At 46.6% G+C, this 25,140-nt stretch overlaps 1 protein-coding gene and 2 non-coding genes across 6 annotated transcripts; all 3 read left to right on the top strand.

The window, feature by feature from the left end:
• The first annotated feature begins 15,015 nt into the window (after nt 1-15,015).
• On the top strand, nt 15,016-19,982 carry TPT1 (tumor protein, translationally-controlled 1). 4 transcript variants are annotated; one of them, XM_074168164.1, is made up of 6 exons: nt 15,016-15,287; nt 15,988-16,061; nt 16,518-16,708; nt 17,342-17,447; nt 17,935-18,051; nt 19,462-19,982. In XM_074168164.1, exons 1-6 carry the CDS (start codon nt 15,152-15,154, stop codon nt 19,462-19,464), a joined length of 627 nt encoding a protein of 208 aa, XP_074024265.1. In that variant the 5' UTR covers nt 15,016-15,151; the 3' UTR covers nt 19,465-19,982. The 4 variants fall into 4 exon arrangements, with proteins under 4 accessions (XP_074024265.1, XP_074024273.1, XP_074024291.1 ...); XM_074168172.1 differs by lacking the exon at nt 15,016-15,287 and adding an exon at nt 15,477-15,637; XM_074168190.1 differs by lacking the exon at nt 15,016-15,287 and adding an exon at nt 15,770-15,846.
• Nucleotides 19,267-19,396, top strand: LOC141473570 (small nucleolar RNA SNORA31). The gene has a single exon (XR_012463579.1). It is a non-coding gene; the product is annotated as a small nucleolar RNA SNORA31 (small nucleolar RNA).
• A 419-nt stretch (nt 19,983-20,401) lies between the features above and the next one.
• On the top strand, nt 20,402-20,538 carry LOC141473575 (small nucleolar RNA SNORA31). Its single transcript, XR_012463580.1, has one exon. It is a non-coding gene; the product is annotated as a small nucleolar RNA SNORA31 (small nucleolar RNA).
• Nucleotides 20,539-25,140: the final 4,602 nt, after the last annotated feature.

The following is a 25,140-nucleotide window of genomic DNA, read 5'->3' as shown; positions in this document are numbered from 1 at the left end:
TGGACTAGATGGTCTCTAGAGGTCCCTTCCAACTCTGAGAATTCTGTGATTCTGTGATTCCGTGATCGTGGATTTTATATGGTTCCAAAAGAGGTACATGGACTGTTTTTATTATTTTTATATCTTAATCTACAGTCCCTACCTGAAAGGTTTCTATAATGGATGTAATTGTATGTGTATGAAAACGGGATAACTGTAGAGGCTACACAACTGTTTTTTCAAATGCTTCTCAGTAATATGTGGATGACAACACTTTTTCTGATGTTGTCACTGCAGATTCAATTGTAACAATGATTTTTGGAGATTATAAATAAGATGCTCTGTATTACTAAAACCTTGGGGTACAGAAGCAGTTCCAGAAGCAGGGGAACCACAAAAAATGGCTTTTGATCATAAGTGTACCACGTTTGAAAGGAATGGGAAAGGTGCAAAGAGTGAGCAATGAAGTATATGATACAGGTGATCTTACTCTCTCCATACTATCTTGCACATTGTAGAGGCATTTAAATGGTGTGGTTAAAGACTAGGTGGGGAAAAAACACAGTGGTGTGCAGACTCCTGCAGCTCCCTCTGGTTTATCTGAACAGACCTCATTCAATTAGCTCAGCAAGTTTCTAATCAGCCAAAAAGATCTTAGTTTAACCACTGCCTGCGTCACCACTGCAAGAAGGATATAGCTCCCAAAGTGAGCTGCCCTCTCAGCTGACCATGTTAACACATAGCTGTGTCAGTCTTTTCGATCTAAATGTTAGCACACCTAAACTCAAGGGTATCAAGTATCAGACTAGTTGTGTCTGAAAAGCCCTCTAAGATTAGCCAGACACTGGCGTCTGGATACATGCCCAGAAATGGGTCTAAGAGTTTTCTTAAGCCCGTGTAGCCTCTGCAGCAGCTCTGCGCTGTGCTGTGATCCGCTACCAATGGTGATAAAAGACAGAGCTGCAGCAGCAGAGACCTTCAAAACTTCCTTTACGTGTTGCAGGAAGACAGCATCAGGAACAGAATAATTGGCACGCTGTCACATATGCAGCATTTCTTGTAGCAGGAGAAATCAGAATCGGGGCTCTTACAATCAAAGCTGTTCTGCTGGTGCCACAGACTTTTTATTTTGCTGTTTTGCAGTAGAAACAATGAGGGCATTTTTGCATTTTCATAAATAACATTCTTGGTCAGGATCAGTTTAACCAAAAAGCTCAGCTGAACAGCTTTTTTTTCCCTTTTAATTCTTCTAAATCCACTGCAAAATACATCAGTTCTCTGGGAAACAATTGTTCAGGCAGGCCACAACATTTTTTCCTCCCATCCAGTGCTCTCTCTCACAACAGTTTCAGCAACCTTTGGAAGAAGGGAAAGGCAATTCAGGAGGAGTACAGAGATCTCATTAGGTTATACAGAGAAAAAATTAGGAAGGCAAAAGCCCAGCTGGAGCTCAACTTGGCCATTAACATAAGGGACAACAAAAAATATTTTTTATAAATACATCAACAAAAAGAGAGTCAGGGAGAATCTCCATCCCTTACTGGATATGGGGGGAAAACATTGCAGCCAAAGACAAGGAGAAGGCTGAGGTACTTAATGCCTTCTTTGCCTCCGTCTTCAACAGTCAGACCAGCTTCCTCCAGGGTGTTCAGCCTCCTGAGCTGGAAGATAAGTATGGAGAGCAGAACAACCCCCCCATAACCCAGGAGGAAGTAGTTAATGATCTGCTTACGCACCTAGACACGCATAAGTCCATGGGGCCAGATGGGATTCACCCAAGGGTACTCAGGGAGCTGGCAGGAGAGCTCACCAAGCCTCTCTCCATCATCTGTCAACAATCCTGGTCAACAGGAGAGGTACCAGATGACTGGGGGGTGGCCAACGTGATGCTTATCTACAAGAAGGGCCGGAAAGAGGATCCAGGGACCTACAGGCCTGTCAGCCTGACCTCAGTACTGGGAAAATCATAGAGAGGATCATCTTGAGTGAGCTCTCAAGGCAAGTGCAGGGCAGCCAAGGGATCAGGGCCAGCCAGCATGGGTTTAGGAAAGGGAGGTCCTGCTTAACCAACTTGATCTCTTTCTATGACCATGTGACCCACCTTCTCGATGCGGGGAAGGCTGTGGACGTTGTCTACCTGGACTTTGGTAAGGCCTTTGACATCGTCCCCCACAGCGTTCTCCTGGAGAAGCTGGCGAATCATGGCATAGACAAGTGTACTCTTCACTGGGTACAAAACTGGCTGGATGGCCGTTCCCAGAGGGTTGTGATTAACGGGGTGAAATCTTGTTGGCAGCTGGTCACCAGTGGTGTCCCTCAGGGCTCAGTTTTGGGGCCAGTCTTGTTTAATATCTTTATTGGTGATCTGGATGAGGGGATTGAGTGCACCCTCAGTAAGTTTGCAGATGACACCAAGCTAGGTGGGAGTATTGATCTGCTTGAGGGTAGGAAGGCTCTACAGAGGGACCGGACAGGTTGGATCAATGGGCCAAGGCCAATGGGATGAGGTTTAATAAGGACAAGTGCCAGGTCCTGCATTTCGGTCACAACAACCCCAGGCAACGCTACAGGCTTGGGGAAGAGTGGCTGGAAAGCTGCCGAGCAGAAAAGGACCTGTGGGTGTTGGTGGACAGCCGGCTTAACATGAGCCAGCAGTGTGCCCAGGTGGCCAAGAAGGCCAACGGCATCCTGGCCTGTATCAGGAATAGCGTGGCCAGCAGGAGTCGGGAAGTGATTGTGCCTCTGTACTCAGCCCTGGTGAGGCCTCACCTCGAGTACTGTGTTCAGTTCTGGGCCCGTCACTACAGGAAGGACATTGAGCTGCTGGAGCGTGTCCAGAGGAGAGCCACCAAGCTGGTGAGGGGTCTAGAGAACAAGTCATATGAGGAGAGGCTGAGGGAACTGGGCATGTTTAGTTTGGAGAAGAGAAGGCTGAGGGGAGACCTCATTGCCCTCTACAACTACCTGAAAGGAGGGTGTAGAGAGGTGGGTATTGGCCTCTTCTCCCAAGGGAATAACGACAAGACCAGAGGAAATGGTCTGACGTTGCAGCAGGGGAGGTTTAGATTAGATATTAGGAAGAATTACTTTACTGAGAGGGTGGTCAGGCACTGGAACAGCCTGCCCAGGGAGGTGGTGGAGTCACCATCCCTGGAGGTATTTAAGAAACATGTAGACGTGGCACTTCAGGGCATGCTCTAGTGCACGAGATTGTTGGTTTGTGTGTGTGTATGGTTGGACTCGATGATCTCAAAGGTCCCTTCCAACCACGAAGATTCTGTGATTCTGTGAACCCTGGAGCTCATTTGCCAGGTTTGGAGGTAATTGCCATTTGCTGACTAGTGGCAATGGCATTAGGCCCTAGAGCTTCTCACTGACATTCACTTCTTTCTCCTTTACTTTCCCCATTTTATTTACTTCAAATGCCCTGAAACAACTGGCACTGTAAATGTTAATGAATAATAGGCTCAGTAAATGGACCTAGGTTTGCCTACAAGTTTTAGCTGATCTCAGCCTTGTGAGGAATGTACTGTGAAAATGCTTGGAAAGCCGGAGCATGGATTTCAGAGGGCAGTGGTTTGAGGACAAGGTTTATTATTTTGTAAAGTTCTCAGGGCATAAGTTTTGGAGGCAAAAATGGGAAAAAAAGGTCTGGAATGAAAATCAAGAGCAAAATATGTCCCCCAGATTTTTGTTAGGATGCTAACAGCTGCTCGTCCTAAATCGAGGGTCACATCTTCAAATGTCAGGCTAGACACAATAACGTTAAAACACTTCACGTGCACTAGCGCTTAAGGTACTGATGCAAAAGGTGCAGCTGAATTTATAGAGCAGATGATCCCCTCTAATGCCCATTAAACCTAAAGACAAGCCACGACACTGACATTAAGTATCGAACTGTAAATACAGGGATGTATGTTCAGATATTGCTCTGAGCTCATATAGGCTTTCCTCTCTTGATTCTAGTTGATGGTGGCCATTGGGGTGAGTAGTCAAAGGTGGCAAGGCATGATAGTAGTCACTTTGAATGTTTTATACCAAATTTGAAGTTTTTATACTGAGTTCAAATTTTTCACCGATAGTGAAACAAGGCTGGAGCAGTGCCTGCTGCTCTTCAGATCTCCGCAACTGGGCTTAAGTAAGGGGGTGCAATTCTTATATGCTTTGTAACACTCAGCCTGCTTCCTCAAGGCTTTAGAAGGATCTCATCCCATATATTGCACTTCTGAGCTGTTAGTAATGAGTCTTCGAGGTACTTCTGTGTGGTCAGATTTACTGGCCACAGGTACATGTTATGAATAAAGGGACTGAAACCAAAAGATGGAAGCCCAAACTGAGAGCAAGACCTGAGCATCACAGGAAGCTCCTAGCTCCTCTTAGAATCAGAAGAAAATTACTTTGATTCCAAAATACAGATTTACAAGCTTAGCGCTGAGCACTCTAGAAAGTAGCACTGGTATGGCAGGGCTGGGACATGGGACTTGCCAGCTGCCAGTCCAAAACCCAGCCCTTTTTCATACTTCTCTTTCAGGCTTAACATTTTGTAACTTGGCGATGCAAGGCCAAATGTGACACTGTGAAAACAAACCTTATATCTCTCTGAAGAACAAACTCCTATATCAGCACCACTGAAATATTTTATCATGGCAAGATCTCGGGTTCTTGCTGTCCTTCTTGAATATCCATGATCTCCATAGTTTTGTTTCCCTACCTATGGAAATATGTAATAATTTTGATTTAACCACATTAAATCAAAAGAGAAGCTATGAATGAATAAACACATTCTGTCAATGTATCTACTGACTGTCACGGTTGTCTTCAGGAATGGAGAATATAATCTGAAATCAAGGAAATTATGAAGAATAGTTTTCATGGCCCTTAATTCTCAGTGGGCCACAACAATCAGTACAGACATGTTGCACCTACAAGTGGTCCGGTTGTTCCTCTGGCAAAGCTGACCCTCGGGGAAGCAGCTTGCTTATAAGGAAGGACTGCATGTAGAAACAGAAATGTTTTTTTGTGTTCAGCAGCAGCAGAACTGCTCAATGAACTAAGGGAGAATTTGCTTTTTTTTCTGTCTGTATTTCTTATATGAAGCATGTGAGTGCAGGCTTTGGATAAATGTCAGTCTTTAAATAGCACTGGTCGCCAGCAGACATCCAAAAGAATGCATAATAAACTCAGATTAAAGGAAAGAAAGAAAACCTGTCCCCATTTCCATGGCCTTGCTCTTAAGTGCCTGGCTGGGGCTTGCCCCCTTTGCCTTGAAGCACAGGAGTTTGAAAGCAGAGACCAATTTCTATCCTGCTAATTAGGGGCCGACCACGGCTCCGGGAAGCACCAGCACACGGTACCCTGCACCCTCTCAGTGTGTGTCTGCAGTGCTCACTGTAACCAAAGCCAACTCCTCAGCTTCTCTCTCAGATGATCAGCACAAAACCATTCATGAATGGTGAGGAAATGCACCAAAAAGACAAGCAGAATAATTTACATACATCTGATGTTCAGCATAGAGCATCTGTTGCACAGTTTCCATATTCATGCTGTTCTCAGTGGAGAATCATTTGCTTTGTGCTACAAGAGCATACGCCCCCAAGCCTCCTCCTTTTCTCCCCGTTCACTTGCTCCTGTATATATTAATTATTTCAATGGGATTTCTTCCTGGTTTCCTATCCCCATAGAATAATAATGATTTGTTCTATCAACCCTCGCAGTAGGTGGATAAACATTACTCGCCTCATTTCATGCATGGAGAGTCTGAGGCAGGAGGGTTATGCCCTGACTGCCGTTGCAGAGAAGAGTGGCTGTAAACACCAGTTTTGGCACACAGGGATTTCTTTGTTGCCTCCCAGGTGCGTGCTGTGCTCCCGCCCGCGCAGTTGAGCTTTTCAAAACTGAAGGACGACATAACCTTTTAAGAAAAAAATGACCAACCCAAACCTGACAGGCACTGCGCGCATTGTGGCCACAGTGCTTTTCATTTACAACAGAAAAATACTTATGCTCAACTTTAGATGTGCACATATGTCTTTTCTATCTCCCGACGCACTTTGCTTGCACACATGTGTGTGGGTGGAGGCGTGCACGTGTGTCAGGACATCCCAGATGGGAAATTTGCTGGCATTTAATGCCCGGTGAGATGCAGGTAGAGGAATATAGGACTAGACCACCTTGCAGGACAACTCAAAAATAAGACAGACGGAGGGGGCTTTTGGCTACCCAAAAGGCTGCAGAGGGTGGACATGATTTCTTGGCATGGCTGCTTTAGCCTGACCTCGCAGCACCTCTGTAATCCTTCGCTTACCCAGGGATATCCAACACCGCCTTGGCTGGGCATTCGGGCACAGTCATTAAACAGTAAGGAAGCTGATGGCAGCTAAACCACCTGACACATGGGAGGGTTTTATTTGCTCTTTCAAATGTCAAAACCAGGTCAGAGCTATGAAGCAGCAAAATTAGTCCAGGAAAAGTCCTCAGGGTGGCAGCTAATGCAATTAGCATAGCTGGGAGCTGGTGAGGCAGAGCGGGCAGCGGTCCTCCCTCACCTCAGCATGGCCCTACAGCTCGCCAAGGGTGAGTTCAGGCCAGAGAAAGAGCCAGAGATGATTCCATAGCCTCCTCACAACCTTCTTGCTCCCTCTTCCTTCCTAAAAATGTCCCTCCCTGAGGCTGCACATGATTGATAAGTTAATTAAGGGGACTCAAGGATACAGATCTCTTCCAAGCCCTTTATCCCATAAAATCTACAAATCTATGCAAAGGAAGGTAACATTTCAGTGTTAATTTTCCCAGCCTCCAGCAGTCCTTGGCTGAAGGACTTCTTCCTGAACCAGAAGTGCTTAATAGCCCTTTCTGCATTTTTTCCATGACTCACTCTAATGGCTTTTGCAATAATCTAAAGTTTTGGCATCCACAACATCCTTAAGCAACAAGTTCCACAATATAACTATACAGATGGTGTTAAAAGGAGCCTTCTTCTATCTCTTCTGAACCTGTCACCTCATCATTTTCTTGATGTTCCCATAGTTCCTGTATTCTGAGAGGCAGTGAATTATTCACCTTTTTAAACTTTGTTAGTACCGCAATTAATTTCAAAGACCACGATCATATCCACCTCTCCAGATATCTCTTTTTAAAGCTGGTTTGCCCTATTCCAGTTTAATATTTTACTCCTTGCCTCTCTTCTTGGTACTGTTACTATTTTTATCATACCCTTTTGACACTAGGAGACCAGAACCGTACATGGCATTTAACATTGGGGCATACAGCAGTTATATAGAAAATGTGTGTGTGTGTGTATACATACATTTACTCTGTGTGTGTCTGTATACATAGATATATATGGCAGAGGTGTTTCTGGTTTTATTCTCTCTTTCTTAAAATTTCATTAACAGTTTAGTCTTCTGATCAGCACTGAGAACTGCTCTTATGTTTTTACAAAAGTATCTATTATCACTTTAGGCAACTCTGCCCTGAATTGTATTCTTTAGCTAAACTACTTTTCATATGTAAAACTTCGTGGTAGAAATCCATGAGATGGGCTGGTTCTTCCATTTCTCCTGTCTACCTGCAGTATCATGGCCCTGCAGATAGACTTTCATGTGCCCACTGGTCCAGTGAAGGAGCCAAACAGTGAGGAACATTCCTGTGTGAAAGTATTCCCAAATAATACAGAATTTTTTTTTGGATAAATATGGAAATTGTGCAGCCAAGTGTCCATGTAGAATAAGGCAGGCTGAGCTCCATAAGGATCTGAACATCAGACAGACCCCTAAATTCACTTATAATAGAGTTTATCCTGTATTTACAACACTCACAGGGGAATGGGAGGACCCAGCCCCCAGCCCCTTTTTCAGTAAATGTTTGTTCTGCAGAGGAGGATGGAAATCTCCATCATCAGGAGATCTGAAAAACAAGGTAGACAAACATCTCCCCAGAGTGGTGCATGTCTAACTAATCCCCCTGATGCAAGAAGACTGGCTGATTGACCCCTCAAGGTCCTTTTTTACCCTAATCTTAAAGTGCCTGAGATTATCAGCCATCTCACAGATAGACAAACAGATCAGCCCTTATTTTCTCGGGGCACATTTGTGGGAGACAGTTTGCAAAGAGCTTCTTCTACCATCCTTCCATTAAAATTCCCCATTTCATAATGTCTCCTACAGTACCGCCATAGCTTTCTAAAACAACATAAACCAGAGCAATTCAAAATCACTCAGAAGCTGGGTGGTACCTCCTAACCCTCCAACATATCCTTTGTCACTCAATTCCCTTTTTGATTTTCACAGAAGCGGGGAATATAGGGGAGGCAAAATCCTTATCAGAAAATAATAAATAACAAATCTGTCTTGGAATCTTTGAAAATAATAGCAGGTTTGTATTTGCCGCTGACAAGTGTTATGAACTCAAGTTACCCGATTGCCATTTAGGAAGCTGTTTTCCAAAATGCAGTCTTTTAGTCCTGTTGCCTGCTTTCTCCTACAGTATTTTAAAGTGATGCTTTGCACAACTGGGAGACCAAAAAGTTGATCTACCCATTTCCTTGTAATGCCACTTTTATTCCTGCCATTCTCCTGGAGCATCTACAGCAAGGTTTGCTTTATACACGTAACTGAGGGTGCTCCTTATTTATTACCTGCTGGCAAATCCAGTGCCAGAATTTTAGGAATAACACCATTAACGTGCCTCATGCTCTGATGATTATTTCTCTATTGACAAAATCGAAAGCTCACATCACATAACAACGAACTAAAAAGCACACAGTGATGGATTAAAATGGCAGAACTCAATTTCAGGCTTCAAAACTTTTGTGAAGCAAATGCCATTTTGAAAAATGGCAACCAAGTGAGTTTAGCACAGCGGGATTAGCCCCTTTAATGGTTAAAAACTCAATAGACCCAAGCTCACATGGGGATGCTAATTATCTGGAGAGAATGGTATTTGTTTGCAGCATCCAACTGGCCAGGAGCCCAGAGAGGTTGTATCAGTTACAGGCCCAAGATCAAATTTTTCTCTTGCTGGTCCTGGGTCATTCCAGGTGATACGGGAATGATACCAACACCAGTGGAAAAAGTTCTGGCCCCCTACCACGGTGAGTAGAGCCCTGCTTGTCATCCACCGGCTCCTGTCCTGCCATCTAGTGGAGTGTCTCCGTATGTCACAGGCACGCAAATAAATAGAAAGCCTTACATCTGGAGGGCAAACACGCGGGTAAAATCTAGTGGGGGCAAAGTCATCTTTGAGTCTTCTATGTGGGGATCACTAACTTAACTGGGGAAAAAGTTCAGCTCAATGTCTTCAGGGGGAAAAGCAGGCAGTAGTTGGCCTTAAAAAGTTGTTCAAATTTAGAGGGGCGTCCATAGATAAAAATTGTGACCTTGGCTCAAGTTGCAGTAAATCCAGCTGTGGTGTGAGATGGAACCATGAGCAACCTCTCTGGGACCCTCTTCCCCCATGTCTCAGCAGGTGTGTTTGCACTCACTCCCCACCTGCCTTAGGCTGCAGCCACGCTGGGCCTGGCCCCATACCTTGCTGTTCCCAGCCCTGGCTTGATTTTGGACTTTGGTCCCAGTCCTCTGGCCTCACTGGGGCACCGTGGGACTGAGTCCTTGCTGGGGAGGACACTGCCACTGCCTGCCTCACCACCACCTACCCTCCTGGCTCCCTTTCCCTTATGTAGCAGACCCTGCAGCTCCAAGAGAAGTCACATTTAGTTCAGTTAACAAAGGGGGTCTGGTGGTGAGCCATCTCTACCTCGAGGTTAAATAGAATGAATTCCACCCTCATTGTCTGCAAAACAAATGAACCAGCCAGGCGTGCACTGATTTTGTTTTTCTGGATGAGTTTATAAATCTTTTACTCTGCTGTAGGAACAACCAGAGAGATCCAGGCTCGCTGCCCACAGATTAAGCAGAGTTTGGTCGCTGCAAGCCCAAGTAGTTAAACCACTGCTGCCCTTTCCCTTAGGTTTGGCATAGAAGGAGCCCTTTCTGCAGCATATCTCTAAATGAGTCAAAGAACTGTACAACTTTGCATTTAAATAGATGCCAGGATTAAAGCCCTGGGCCCTGCAGAACCTGAATGCTTTTGCCTCTGTGCACATGTGATTTCCACGCAGACCCATCTTGCCATGCAGGACAGCAAACATATTTCTCTCTGACAACATCCCTTTTCCAAACCCTCTTGTGCATTTTGAATAGGGATACGAGGGTATTATTTTTATCCCAATTGTGTAACCAGTCTAAACAGGTGTAAATGACAGCACATAGCTCATCTAAGAATCACTGGGAGACAAAATAGTGCTAGAAAAGACTGAGAGGCAGCCTGTCCTTCTGTTGTGAGGCAGGAGCAGCTATTATTTTTGTTACTTAGGGTGGATCTAACATGCTTTCTGATCTCACCTGGGCAGGTTTCTAGCCTATTCTCAAAAAGCTGCAGGGACAGAGAAGTAGGTAGACAGGCATCCTATTCCTTGCTTCTCTATTGACAGCACTGGAAAGCATTTCCAATGCCAAATCTAAAACTCCCTTGCAGCAAAATAAACTGACTTATATTCCTTCTATTCATTCCCACAGCTCTTCTGAACCCTTGCAGATTAGTCCATACCTTTTCCAAAGTGCATTGCTAAAGCTGGAATCAGTGCTCCAGGAGGTATTAGCAGCACTGAACAGAGCACAGCCCCTCACGTCTTTAAGACAGCAGAAGTTTCTTACACATAACATCACCACTTATATATTCTAGTACGGCATGGGCTTCTCTTAAAACAGGTAAGGCACAGGATATTAGGAAAAATATCTTCACTGAAAGCATTGTCAAGCATTGGGACAGGCTGCCCAGGAAATGGTTGAGTCACCATCCCTGCAGGTATTTAAAAGACGTGTAGACGTGGCGCTTAGGGACATGCTTTAGTGGTGGACTTGGCAGTGTTAGGTTTATTGTTTATGATTTTAAAGGTCTTTTCCAACCTAAAAATTCTATGATTCTATGATTCTGATTCAGCTTTGGATCTGCCAGTTCCCCAGATCTTTTCTGCAGAGCTGCTGCCCGGTTCTCTGTGCTGTGCCTGTAGCTGATCACTTCTGCTCTACCCTCAAGAGCATGACATCAGAGCAGCCATATGGAGTGCAGCATCAGCTCAGTGTCCCCTGGCATTTGCCAGCAGCAGAAGCCTGGGGAACAGCAGAGAATCAGGGCCAGCGTAAGGCAGCACTTCCCCCGTACACCCTCTCAGCTTTTAGCACTGTGTGGCTCAGAGTTTGCCTGAACCCCATGTTGCATCTTTGTGTTGAAAATCCTTCGACAGATTTCCCCTTAGTAAATTTATTTGACTGCTCATTGACACACTGGCCTTGTCCAAGTGCCTTCTGATGACTCAGGCCATTTGTCCAATGTGTCAAGATAGTTTTTTAGTTCTAATCTCGATCTCCAATACAGTTGTGGTTCTTCCCAACCTAATGTTGTCTGCAATTTTAATGAATGCAATCAGCATTCGTTATTCCAGCACTCAGCACATTAGTGAAACACCGAATGGTAGCAGACCAAAGACAGGAGCAGGCCTTTCTACTGTAGTTCTTTTAGTCACATGGATGTTTATAAAGTTCCTAAGTCTAAAATGTGGCTGCAGCTTTGGGCAGCACCTTGCTTCAAAGTTCTTATCTTGGCTATTCCAATCCTGTTTTTCCTGAAAACGCCCTGGTTGCAGTGCAGCCTGACACCCTCATGCATCCCCACTGGCAGGGTTTTAGGTAAGCTGAACTGGTGCATGTAATGTCACAGATACAAAGGCTTTTTGTTGCTGTGCAGTGACCTCTGTGTCTGTTTGAAGAAGTGCAGCCAGCCATCAGGCCAAACAGAGCTGTGGGTGTACAGCCAAGGAAGACGCAGAGGATCTTCAGCTGCAGGGACCCAGCTGCAACAGGAAGAATTGTAAATACCATAAGCACCAAGGTAACAACACCTATATTTCTTCTGAGTGCAGGAGGGGTTGTTGCTGAACTGAAGACCTTTCTTGTATCCTAAAAAGGGATGCCTTTGTCTGGGATATCTTAAATTATCTAATCCAGTCTAACATATTCTATTACTTGTGAATAGATCAGATGTGATAAGCTACACTGATGATCAAAGCTCAACTCTTTCAGGTACCAATCTTGAGATCTGGGACTCTGGCTTAGTACACTGCCAGCGTAGATCTAAATTATGAATTTTGGCTTAAGATCCACAAGGCTGCAAGGATTTCCAGGGCCTGAAAGGCTGGCTATATTGCATAACCTAAACACACCTGAAAAAGTTTAACTGATGGCCTGGTTTTCTGAGGTCCATTCCCAACTAATAAGTAGATTTAGCACCTAGAGATCAAGTCTTTATTGCCCTGAACTCCCAGGGGAAAGAACTTGAATAAACCCAGTTACAGCTACAGTTTCCATCTAGGAGGGATGAGGGGCTACAAAGTTGCGGCTCCTGTTTCAGTCCTAAATTCCAGCCAGATTCCTGAAGGCACAAGCTGATCACGGGCTTGTCATGCATCCCCTCTCCCAGTGCAAGAGCCTTCATGCCAGGAGATGCACTGGGGAAGGGGGCACTGGACAAAGACTGCCCTGCCAGGCCTCTGCAGTGCCAGGTCTTCCTCAGTCATTTAGTCTTCGATTTTCCAGTTTCTCTTTACCAGAAAATAAATAAATTATTATATATATAAAATTAATATATATATAATTTTTTTTAGGATGGTCTACCCCACACCCAGCAAATGATGTAAAATATCACCACTATGTGACTTTCACACCCTTTAACAAAGCTTAGAAGAACACATTGGTGCTGTCCCTTATGTCATAGCCCAGCCTCACCTCTCATTTATTTCCACTGACTGCACCTGGCAGGAGACCTAGCTGCAGGCAGGATCCTCTCCCTTTTCATACAGCTCAACTGGAGTTGCCACTGGGATGAAAACGTATTGTTTACTTAGAGAAATAATTGCGAAATATCAGCTGTCATCTGCCATTTTAATGCAAGACACAAACAATTAGTGGAGCACAGTCATAGCCAGATGCTAATATTTGATGGAAGTGAGTAACTGCAATAATCTGCGACGAGCTGAGATGTGTCTTCCATGAGAAAGGCTTCTTGTGAGACTCTGCAGTCACCTGCCTAGAGAAACCTCCTCAAATTATATTAAAAGCCTGATCTATAAAATACATATCTCTAAAGATGAGATGCACTATTGGGAAAACCTGTGACATCATTTTAGATGTGATTTGGCACCTAAAAAGACCCTGCTGTGAAGAGATCACCTATTTAACCTACCACTCTGGAATGTATTAACCCTGACTGGATGTGAGAAGTGCTTGGAGGGGCTGTCTATACAGAAAGCAGGTGAAGAACACAGATTTTCTTCAAACAACACTGGTTGCTTTGAAAAAAAAATAATAAAATTAATGCATTTTCTAACTTAGTTCATCACGAAGTATCGGCACATGACATAATTTTCTGTTTATATGGCATCAGAGGAATTTTTCAGCACTTTCACCTGGGTGAAGTGCATCTTGCAAACCAATTAAAATATCACTAACTTAGTCCTCGCGTTTATTCAGGGTTGTCTGAGTTTAAATCAGTTTTAAAAGAAACTCAAGTTAAAGGGATGCAAAACCTTGTCATGTCAACACTCCCAATCTCATTGAAAGCTTTTTCAACTTGATATTGATTGAGGTTAACTCCACATCAAATCGGTGTTCACACAGGAGTTTTGACCTACTTAACTGATGCATTTTTAAATAATATCTCCCATTTCACAGCTGCGACTCTCAATATAGACCTACAGGCAAAGCGACCTGGAGGTCCATCTACCTTAGCAGTTGTGCCAAAGGATTTCTACCACGACTCCAGTAAATCGAGTCAACCGCTGAATTTGTAAGAGATTTCGGTACTACCACAGAAATATTCATTTTTCTAGAACAATCTCTTAAAAATAAAACTGAATTGAAGTACACCTACTAACTGGATGTTTTTAGCTGCATATTACACTATGGAGAAGGAGCCAAATGTTCCTCTGTCACTCAACCCACCCCTACAGATATAAGTTGCTCTTTTTCTACTGCGGTTTGTGAAAAGAAGGGCTGTCGTTTATCAGGCCAGCTGCCACTGAGAAAAAACAGATAAGCTTTCAGGCAGAAACCCCTTCTTCAGGTCTGAAATAGCAGCAGTAGTCTTGAAGGTGAAAACCAGCAGAGAATGACTTATACATTTAATTAGATTACGTAAGCAGCTAGACCATCTGAAAAAAAAAAGGGCACTGATATCTGGAGCAAAGGAAGAGATAGCAGGGGAGGAGGAGATAAAATGAGCACACACAATGAAAGCAATGAGTAATTTACCGCCTGAGGAGGGTGGGGGACCAGGAATTGTATCCTGTGCCCTGGTGTCTCTTGTCAAGTGCAGGACCGTTAGCAGCATTAAGCATTTTAGGTCCCATGATGTCTTTTGAAGGTATTTTGTCAATGTCCTCTAAGCATCAGGGTTCAGGGGAGGTCTACATTTATTTCCACTGTTACAGGCTGCTGCAGAAAAGTATGTGGAAGGGGGAAAAAAGAGGCCTAGGTTTTACTGTCCTGCCTTTCAACCTGACCCTGACTGCTGGACTTAATCTCACTTATCTGTGGAAAAAAAATGCCTGTAAAAATAAGAAAACTATACCTGCCCCATCCAGTCCTCCTGCATGCATAGAAGTGGTGTCTCTGAGCATACCCAACTTGATCTACCTGGGGGAGCAATAACAGGAAGAGTCTATCAGCTTCTTAATTATTTGTGCATTAAAAAAAACACCACTTATTTGGAGAAGGCACGGTGTCCAGTACAATGAATACATGTCATGGCCTTTACAAGGTATCAGGAGCTCCTCGGTGGCGAGTAAGCGCATCCCACATTGCAGTAGTCATTAGAGATGATGGAGGTGATGGCAAAGCACCCTGCAGGTGAGAAGGCAGCAGCTGGAGGTGGCCAGGACAGCCGATACGCACGTTATCAGGCTGTTCATAGCGTGAGCACAGCAGATGCCATGGTGGCACCCCTGAGAGACAGGCAGAGGTGGGAGACACGCAGCAGCGCTTCCTCCAGGTGTCTGGGAAAGGCTTGGAGCGTTTCTCCTTGAAAACTGAGCTTGTGCCAGAGCAGAGGAAGAAGACTCATGCCCGGGTCGGTGGAATCGGCAAGAGGAGAAAGACTACAGCCGCCGGGCAGATCGGAGAGTGAAGCCCACCACGGCCACAGCCCTCGGCTGAGGGCACAGAGGGCTGCCCTCCGCCCGCAGCTTCCCCTGCCCGGTCAGCACAGGCACACAGCCGCCATCGCCGTGCGTGTGTGTAAGGGGGGAGAACAAACCGGCTTCCCCTCACGGACAACGGCCGCTCTAACGGCCCGTGACGGCTGCCCAACGGCCGCGCGGGGGCGCCGCGCGGGGGTGGGGGGGTGGGGGGGGGAGAGGAAGGCGGCGGGCGCGCATGCGCGATGACGCGCCGGGAGGTGCCGGCTATATGAGCCCCGGCAGGCGCTGACTCGGCCCTTTCCGCCTCGCTCCCGCCCGCTCTCGGGTCGCTGCGCAGAGACCCGCGCCGCCACCGCCTCCACCACCCCCCTGCCGCCGCCATGATCATCTACCGGGACTGCATCAGCCGTAAGGACGGGGGAGGGGGACCGGGGGCGGTCGGTTGCTCGCTCCCTCGGGCGGGGGAGGCGGCTGGGCCGCGGCCTGGGCCCGGTGGCTGGGCCCGGCGGTGCCGCGCATGTGCAGTGCGGGGTTGCCGGGGGGGGCCAAGGGGGAAGGCCATGGAACGGCCGGGCCGAGGCCGCGGGGCCCTGGCTGGAGGCCGGGCCCGGGGGTAGGTACGACGGGAAACCGGAGCGGAGCTTGGCCCGGAAGGGTGGTGAGGGTAAGGTGGCGGCGGGCTGGGCCGGTCGCGGGGAGGCGGAGGGCGGAGGCTGACGCGGCGGTGCCCGCCTGTGTGTATCTATTTCCCCCCGCAGAGGACGAGATGTTCTCGGACATCTACAAGATCCGGGAGGTGGCGAACGGCCTGTGCCTGGAAGTGGAGGGGAAGGTGAGTGGCCTACCCACCCCCGGGGAGGGTGGGGGGAGGCAGGCCTCGCTGCGGTGACTCAGGGCCCGGCCGCTGCTTGGAGCCGGGCCTCCGTGGCCGGCGGTGGAGGCAGGGTTTGGGGAGAGGGGGCTGGGTTCCCTGCGAGGAGCCCCAGATGGGGAGACCCACCACTGCCTGGTGCCTGTGGCCGGGGCAGGGCTGGCTGCTGCCCCAAGTGATGCAGGAGAGGGCCTGGGGAAGCCAGGCTGGAGTGCAGAGCTGGAGGTGTAACAAAGTTTTGGTCAGGCACTAGGAGAGGAGCCTAGCTTAAGAAATCTGTGCTCGGGCTGCAGTCAGATTCCTTGCATTTAACTGTGGCTCTGAAATCATGCCCTGCTGTCAGGTCATAGATGTGTAAGAGCGGTAGTGTTAAGATTTTTGCAGAGCCGTTAAGTTTTTTGATGTCTCTAAATCTAGATGGTCACCAGGACAGAGGGTCAAATTGATGACTCTCTAATTGGTGGCAATGCCTCTGCTGAAGGTCCTGAGGGAGATGGAACAGAAGCCACGGTCATAACTGGTGTTGATATAGTAATAAACCACCACCTTCAAGAAACCAGCTTTACAAAAGAATCCTACAAGAAGTACATCAAGGACTACATGAAAGCGTAAGTGTTGGTAGGCTTTTTCTTTAAATGAGATTGCAAAATGTCAGTTGTTGAGACTTTAAAAACAGTGTTGAACTTTATTCCTAGTAGGCGTTAGTTCTGATACAGGTGCCAAACTGGCTGTGAACTTCAATAATGTCTTAATACTTGGCAAAACTGGAGCTTTAAAGAACTGATACTGGAATATCTAAGTTTATCTTGGCTGATGTGGAGGACCTGGTTATGTGCTTTGGATATTATTTGTAACCTTGTTGTTTTCTTTCATATTCTCTATGCCAAACCACCTTCATGTGGAAGGGAGCGAGGTGGTGAAGCAAAGCTTCTTGAAGCTTTTCTGACTTGACTGTTTAAATGTCCAAAAATAATTTGTGTGAATAGAACTTTTTGCTAATTCAAGGTATAATTTCTGTTGCTTGTGGCTCAGTGGGTTAGTATTAAAGGTGAAAACGGTTTGTGATACTGGTAGATAGTACTCTTAATGCTGTGGAAATGGCTTGCTAATTAATGTCTACCACTAGTCTAGAAGTAAAATGAGCTTGATATGGGTGGTGGGCACTGTTTTGCTAATTCACTAGCACAGTGAAGTTACTAAGCTAGAACATGTTTTCAGAGCTTTTCTTTTTTTCCTTCCAGAATCAAAGCCAGACTTGAGGAACACAAGCCAGAGAGAGTAAAGCCTTTCATGACAGGGGCTGCAGAACAAATCAAACACATCCTTGCTAACTTCAAAAACTACCAGGTAATGAAACTTACATCTCCTTACAGCAGTATTGCAGTGATACAAGTTGTGATTGGTTCATCTGCTGAACTAACTTGTTGAGAGTTATGAGGGCTCCTGTTGTGAGGACATCTGACCTCTTCTCTGAGAGTATTAAGGGCTCTGACAGTGGAGAGGAGAAATAGTGAAAAACTGTTGTGTGGGGATCTCGTTTCAACTTGCAATGCTTGTAGTTAACTACATTTGTAGTTATCACCATTTAAGAACCGTGAAGTTTAAGACTTGCAAGATGGATCACTTTGGCCCCCGCTATGTCTTACTCTGCTGTTCACAGCAGCATGTAAAGTTACGTGGTACTAAAATGGACAAGCTGCAGAAAGCAAAGTCCCTGCAGCTGGTCAGGGAGACTTCTAAACTGAACTTGGAGATGCTATAACTTTCTTGTATAAAAAGGCACTTTCTCCTGGTAATAGCTCATTAAATGTCTCAGTAACACATTTCTCTGAAGTTCTTTGTAGGAGAGAACATGAATCCAGATGGTATGGTGGCTCTCCTGGATTTCCGTGAGGATGGTGTGACCCCGTATATGATTTTCTTTAAGGACGGCTTAGAAATCGAGAAATGTGTAAGTACTGACCTGAAGTGGATGAATGTGCCTAACTACATGACTAGCTCTTTCAATGCATCACTTGTTCTGTTGTATCCTTGTCAAAGTTGAACAGTAGCTGCCAGTTTAAAAAACTTCAAGTTCTTATAAGTACAGCCTAATTGCTGCTTCGTCTTAGACAAAGTGGCTGAGACTTCCGTTGTATACTATTCAGTTGTACTAAAAGGGGGCATAGTTTCATGGCAATGATTCATGGTGACTTAATTCTTTCTGCATTTCTTAGCCACTACCTTGGAGAGATGTGTGTAATTGGGAATGGTTTTAAACTATCAGATAAAAGACAATGGAATGGATCCCTCTTGTGGGGTTAATTCAGAAGTACCTTGCATGGTCACGTTCCATCTTCTTTCACTTAATCTGATGCCCTTATTTTGTTACGCAAGAACTGTTTAATTGCTCTGAATTTGGGAACATGGTAATATTTGACCAAATACTTAACCTTATTTTGTCTGGACTCCCTAACTGCCTGAGCTCAGACAGCTCCTGTGGTCTGCTTTAACAACTCTATATTGGAATGCGGTTGCAAGGAAACAGTACTTGGATCCCAACACTTGAATTTTTTGACTTACTCGGAGTGGCATGGAATTCACTGCAGACTAGCAGCATGGGATCACCAGTTCCTTTGCCCAGTCATTGTGGACTTACGGAGTCTGTTTATAGCCGGCTAAATTTATCTGTAAAGCCTGTTGCAGGCTTTCTGGTATGCAAGTCATGTAAAGATGAACCAACTTCCAGGGTGGAGCAAGAGCCCAACTTGGGGAGCACTTTTAATGGCCCAAAAACACCCAGCTCCTGCAGCTTGACTGAAGGGTGATGTCTCTCCTGGTCCCTGGAACAGGCAGTTGCCTGGAAGGCACATCCTTAGAGCCAGAAGCTTGTGTGCTTCTTCCTTGGGCAGCCTTTTTTGGATTTGTAATTCAGATAACCCCATCGACTTCAAGATAGGGTGAAAGAATATTAGCAGGGTGTCCCAGTGGGCAACAAACTGCTCCAGCTTCTCTGTACAGCTCTTGTAAAGACAGCAGATACATTGTAAGCTTTAGCTTTAGGACGCGCTCTTACTTCAGAGGAAGTCTGAAACTTGGTGTGTCAAGCAAAAGGGCTGTGAATGAGTATCTCGTCTGGTTCGCTCAGCAGCTGGTGCCAGTTGCTCTGTCTGATGGCACAAATGCTCAGCATCCTCTGATAGACCATGAGCACTTGTCCTGTTGCTCTCTGGTTTGCACTAAGATGCAAAAATAACTTCCTTGCGCTTTCTGCCTGCCTGACTGTGGCAGCTCAGATTGAATTAGGGAATACACAAATTAATGACAGAAACTTACCCTGACTGTCATGACCTTGAACTAACACTTGCTACTCTTGTTTCAGTAACAAATCAAACAATATGGTTTTGGATCACCTGTCTTCATAGCTGGCTGCTGTTTCTTCTTCATCGGCACAACACCAGGAATTGGCAATGTCTAACAACTGGACTGATGTCATCTTGAGCTTTATTCACTTATTTTGACCCTGATTTGGAGTGGAGGCATTGTTTTAAAAAAAGAAAAAAAATACCAAACATCTGTCGTGTAGATTGTCTAAAATAAAACTCATTTAAACCCATTCTAGGTGATGCCTTTTGGTCTACTGTGTTTCTTAGGGTGATTTGCAGGAGAGGTTGCAGCAAGATGTTTGTCCAAGGAGTTGGTGCTGTCAGTAGTATAGGCCGGTCGTAGCACGCTGCAACTTGACTGTCTCCAGACAGACTTCACCCACTTCCTACCTGTGACATTGAAGTGCAAGAGCAGGATGAGGGGAATAAGGCAAAGCTCAAGAAATGTCATCGTAGCGGAATTGGACCTTCTTCATCTGTCATGATTGCACAGAGACTTCTATCTCTGGAAGATACCAAAATTTATTTAAAAAAAAAAAACAAAACAAAATGGAATATGTGCTACTCGAGCTGAGTGCTGGCTGAGCTGCTTTGTCAGACAAGGATATGTGAGTCTGTCCTCAGTTGTAGTATGACTTCAGGATGAAGGTAGGAGGATGGATGGAGCATGTCTAATACCAGCACTTGCTCTCAACGCTGGAAGGGGGTGAAAGCACTAGGTTTTCCAACGCAGCCTGGCTGTGGTACTAGCTCCTCTGTATTTGACAGCTATTCAGGAGCAGATTAATTAGAACTCAGTCAAATTTCAGGATTTTGGGGGTTTTCTGACTTTTCTTCTTGGGGAGAGAGATGTTGGAATGTCTTAGCCCTGTCTGAGGGTTTCCTACTTACCTGAGTATTTGTAACTTCTGTTCCTGCTGTGTTCCTCGTTAGGAAATGCATCTGTTTGACAGACCTGGAGCAAACAGCCGTTGCTTCTCTGGTTCTTGCTGCGATGCAACAGTAACAGGTTCCTTGCGCTTTCTACCTGTCTGAACCTCATGGCAGCCTGGATTGAATAAAGGAACACAAACACCTTGACCGAGCCCCGCAAGGGGGTTTATCTTGCTGCTGACAACGCGACTGCGTGTGCCTGGTGTTGCTTTGGACTGCAAGTCACTAACTTACAGGTAGAGGAGGTGAAGGTGTTTGAAAGGGGAGGGTGTGACCCACTTGCTGGCTGTTGATCTGTGAGGCTTTAGGCTTCCACTTCAGCAGAGTTTTGGCGTCTCCACTGTTTTGTGTCAGGTGTTGGCCCGTGGTGCCGGAGGGCTGAGGCGGAGGTGGGTTTCTGCAGAGGCAAGATAGATGCGGCAGCGGGCTGGGAGGAGGGAGATACTGTCTGGAGGTGGGAGTGGAGCGTGCCCCAGTTATCTCGGAGGTTCTTGTCTGGTTTAAATGCCCTATTTTAGTTCTGTGGGAACTCATTTGCATACATATTTTCTTTAGCTTTCCCCAGAAAGAGTCTTGGGCCAGCTGCGCTTCTGGCCGAGGTACAACTGTGGTGTAATCTGAGCCATATAAATTAATGCTCCTCTGCCTTCACCCAGTGGGGCTGAAAGGCAGGGAGGCAGGTTCGAAGCCTAAATATAATCACCATGAGACAGTTCTCCCTCTCCTTGCGGAGGGTTTGTTTGACAGGGCCAGGAGAGGATGCTGTTTTACTCATCCCATTAAAAACTGGGAGCCTTAACGGAAGGGGAGGGTAAGCACTTGCTTACTTTGAGACTTTTGCTTCTCAGCGGGGTCAGTTTAGTGTGGGCAGGGCAGTGCTTGCATGGCCATGCATCCCCTAACACCTCCAGCTGCTTCCAGTGAGTCAAAGTGTTTTAAAACTGAGCGGAACTGGGATGTGGGAGTGAAAAGAGCTCTTCTTGCTGCTTGGCTGGTTACGCTGAGGCTGGGAACCCTGGGTATGAGCTGGGAGCAAATTGCTGTGTGGCAGCTGCATACAAATGATGAGGTGCTGCTCTGAAAAGCAGGCGCTTAAAAGCGTGATGAGCACAGGCTTGCTGTTGAGATGAATGGCTTGTGGCAAATGGTGTGCCATCCTGTCTCTACTCCAGGCTAATTAGGATACTTAATTGGTGTGTGCAAACATGCCTAACGAGGGGGTTACGCGCTTGTATCAATCTCGAATGCTTTTCTGTACAGTGGAGCCTCTGATGGGAAGTCTTCCTTCTGCCTGTTGTAGAAAAGTGTCAGTTCAAAGGCTCTTGAGATGCAGGATTTTGTTCTGTTCATCCCCAGTGAGCCGCAAGAGAAGTGGTTTTGCATCTGGCTGCACCACACTTCCCAAAAATGCATTGCTGCCTTCAGTTTCTCAGGGAAAGGGGCAAGTCTTGCCACTCTCTGGTGTCCAGCCTGGTGGGTACCAGAGGTTAAGCCACATTTGATGGCAGGGAACGACTATGGTGGCGGCAAGCAGCTGTCTTAGCCGTGCTGCTGTGGTCGCTGCCTGCAGCGGAGTGAGGGTGAGGGAAAGTTGGATTCCAGGTCCTTGCATTGGGAGTTGCTGATGCTGTTGTTAAGTGTGAGGCCTGTGGCTGGTAAATGCACTCATCCGCTGTCTGTGATCCAACTCAAGAGTTGGAAATAAAGTAGGTGTATTTCCTTGTAACCCAATTCCCCCTCTTCATTTCAAGCAGCTGTTTTCTGAGGCTGAAAAGCTAAAGTGATTTGAGAAAGCAAGTGTACACAGCTGTAACGCTGCAGCTTTGCAGTTACTAAATTGATAAAAATCCTGCATCGTAACAAGTTGCCCTGGTGCTGCTTAAACAGCCCCAACTGAAGGACAGCTTTAAAACCTATCCCCATCTTGTTTTAAAACATGTGCTTATCAGGCTTCTGTGCTGCATTCCTGGGAAGATATTTCCTGTGGCTGGAAGGGCTGTGGAGCTGGGAAGGATCCAAATAGCTTTTCTCCTGAGCCTTATGGGGCTGGGTAGAAACATTTCCTCTGCTGGCTCCGGTCTCAGCCCCAAGTGGGGCCAGGAGGCTACTCCTGCACCCACCATGAAGGTGAAAGCAGGCAGATGGCATATAAAGAGGGGGCTCAATCCCTTGGCTTTGCCCACTCAGTGGGCTGAAGCCTGGGTGGGTGATGGTCCTGGAGCCTTGTGCAGCCCTCAGCTTTGGCACAAGGAGGGAGAAACTGCAAAGGGAAAATTTTAAATGAATGGATATAGGGAACAGTTTGTTTTGTTTGGCAGTTGGTTTGTTTTGGGTGTTTTTCCCCTATGTGGTTTAGCTCAAAGCCAGGAGGGACTTACCCTGAACTTAGGATGTGGTTGTTGTCAGAGAAGTAAAATTGGATTATTTTTTGAAAATACGTAGCGGGGAAAAAAAAAAAGCTGCAACTTGCTACCTTCCCTTAGCAAGTCTCCGACTGCTGAGCTGTCTCAGGCCAGCCCGCTGCAGTCCTGCCAGTGTTCTCAGCAACAGCAATCTAGGGAGGATGCTTTTATTAACCAGCAATAGTATCTGTATCGAAATACCTCTCCTTTCTTGCATGCTGCTGCTGGCTTGGAGCAGGTAAGACACCTCCCTCCGCTCCCATGGACCTCGGGCTGTGTTTCAGCTCCGCAGCCGTTTCCCTGGGATGCAGCTGCTGTTGTAAACTGGGATGTTTTGCCCTGCACCAGACGGCAAGTAAATCTCCGTGTCGCCACTAGCCCACAGCGGGAGAGCCACAGTTAAACACCGTGTTCATTAAGCTCAGAGATAAATGTCTCAGCAGGAGGGGGGAAAAAAGAAAAACCAAACCTAGCCAAGCCTGGGAGACTTTACCATAACCAGCCCAAAATCCATTGCCAGGAGCACAACTGTGCTGGTTTGTGGTCCCTGCGCCTTGGCTGCCTTTAGGTTGAAGCTGCAGCCGGAGCTGCTGCATGAAGATTGCAGCCAAGTGGCTGTGGCCAGCACTGGGGGCTTGAGGGAGCTTTTTTTGGGTGCCAGCAAATATTGGTGATCCTGGGAGCGTGTTCCGCAGGAATGTGGCAGGATGTTGTTGAGGGTGCATGTAGATGCTGCGTGTTTTGAGCCATTGGAGTTGCATTTATCTCCATCCACTTCTGGCAGAAATAACCAAACACCCGAGGAGGCCTTTTTAGGCTATTTTGGTGTGTGATACCAACCTTGCCAAAGAGGCAGCAGCTGAATGAGGTGAGAAAAATGATGAGCAGTTTTTTCCCTGCAGCCCTCCCGTTATCCTGGGAGCCAGTGGCTGGGATTCGCCTCCCTGTCCGCTACCAGCAGCGGTGGGATGAAGCACTGGCTGTGAGAAGAGGCTGCCTTTCCTCCCATTTCCTCCATTTTCCTCCCCCAGTGCCTTGGCAAGGCACTGGCAGCCCTGCCAAAGCAATGCAGCTGTTTGAATTTATTTATTTTTTTTTTATAGGGAATGTCCAGAAAGGATTTAAGGATTAGCTTTCCCAAATTGTTTGTAATAGTGCAGTTGAAAAAAGGCTGTGTAAAGCTGGATGCTTGCTGTGGATGCTCAGCCCCACTGTGGCTACTGGAATGGTCTGGTTCCAGGGCTGAGGTTCACCTCCTATACCTACAGCTCTGTCTCCACCTGAGCTGGACACCCTTGGCCTTTCCAGTCCAGGCAGGGAGGGATGATTTCTCTGCCTGGCTGCAGCTGCTGGCACTTGGTCAAGCTGTCCACAAGGTGTTTAAGGGGGTCAGTGCAGCCCTTCACCTGTTGGCTCTGGCTGCCCTGGCCCAGCAGCCACCTCCTGGCAGCATGTGCTGTCTGGTTCAGATGTTGTGGTGGGGCTAAGAGTGCTTTGATCCCTATAAACCCACCTGATTTTTAAGCTGAACAGGAGAGATTGCAGCTTCCCACAAGTAAAAGGGTTTTGTGTTCATGGCCACCTTGCTTACTGTGGGCCAGGCAGCTTTGGGAAGGACATGCAGGAGGAAAATCCCACAGCTGGTGGCACTTTGTGTGGTGGACCCAGCATGGATGCAGCCCTTGCTGCTTGCAGTGTGTCCCATTGCAGGAGTATAAACAGCCTCTTCTCAAGGCTGGGTGGTGGAGGGAGGCTTTTCAGGAATCCACACTGGGTTTTATGTGAGTGTCTCAGGGGGAGGGTGTGAGAAAAAGACCTTAAATCAGATGTGTGAAGCCCCTTCTCATTTCCCTCCCCTGGTGCTATCAATCCTTCCACCACAGACTGGTGGGGGCAGCTGGATGGGTGCAGGCATACACCCAGGTGGCTGAGGAAGGACTCTCCATCATTTCCTTCATCGCTTTTAATCAAGTCCTTGCCCTTGCCTGGTTATCCATCTTGCAGCTGCTGAAAGCCTTCCCTGCCTCCTGGAGGTGCTCAGGTCCCTGTGGAAAACCCACTCTCAAGAATGAGCTCCAGAGGTAAAGCTAGTTAATGGAATAGAGGTGAAAAAGAAACAGTTGTTCCCTTCCTTTCAAGATTGAAAGTCAACTACTGCAGCTTCTCCTTTCTCCTATTTATTTGTCTGTAGTTGCAAACATACACTGGGGTTTGGGCTTTTGCAGCCAGTAACACCATCAGGAGAAAAAAGCCCCTCTCAGCTGGCTGCACTTCTACAAGGAATGCATGTTAGCTGAGGTTCTCCTAAGACCAGTACCAAGCAGCTTCTTGCTGAGCTGG

The sequence above is a fragment of the Numenius arquata genome, chromosome 1 (assembly GCF_964106895.1).
Source record: "Numenius arquata chromosome 1, bNumArq3.hap1.1, whole genome shotgun sequence".
NCBI lineage: Eukaryota > Metazoa > Chordata > Aves > Charadriiformes > Scolopacidae > Numenius > Numenius arquata.
This window is presented reverse-complemented; position numbering and strand designations above follow the sequence as displayed.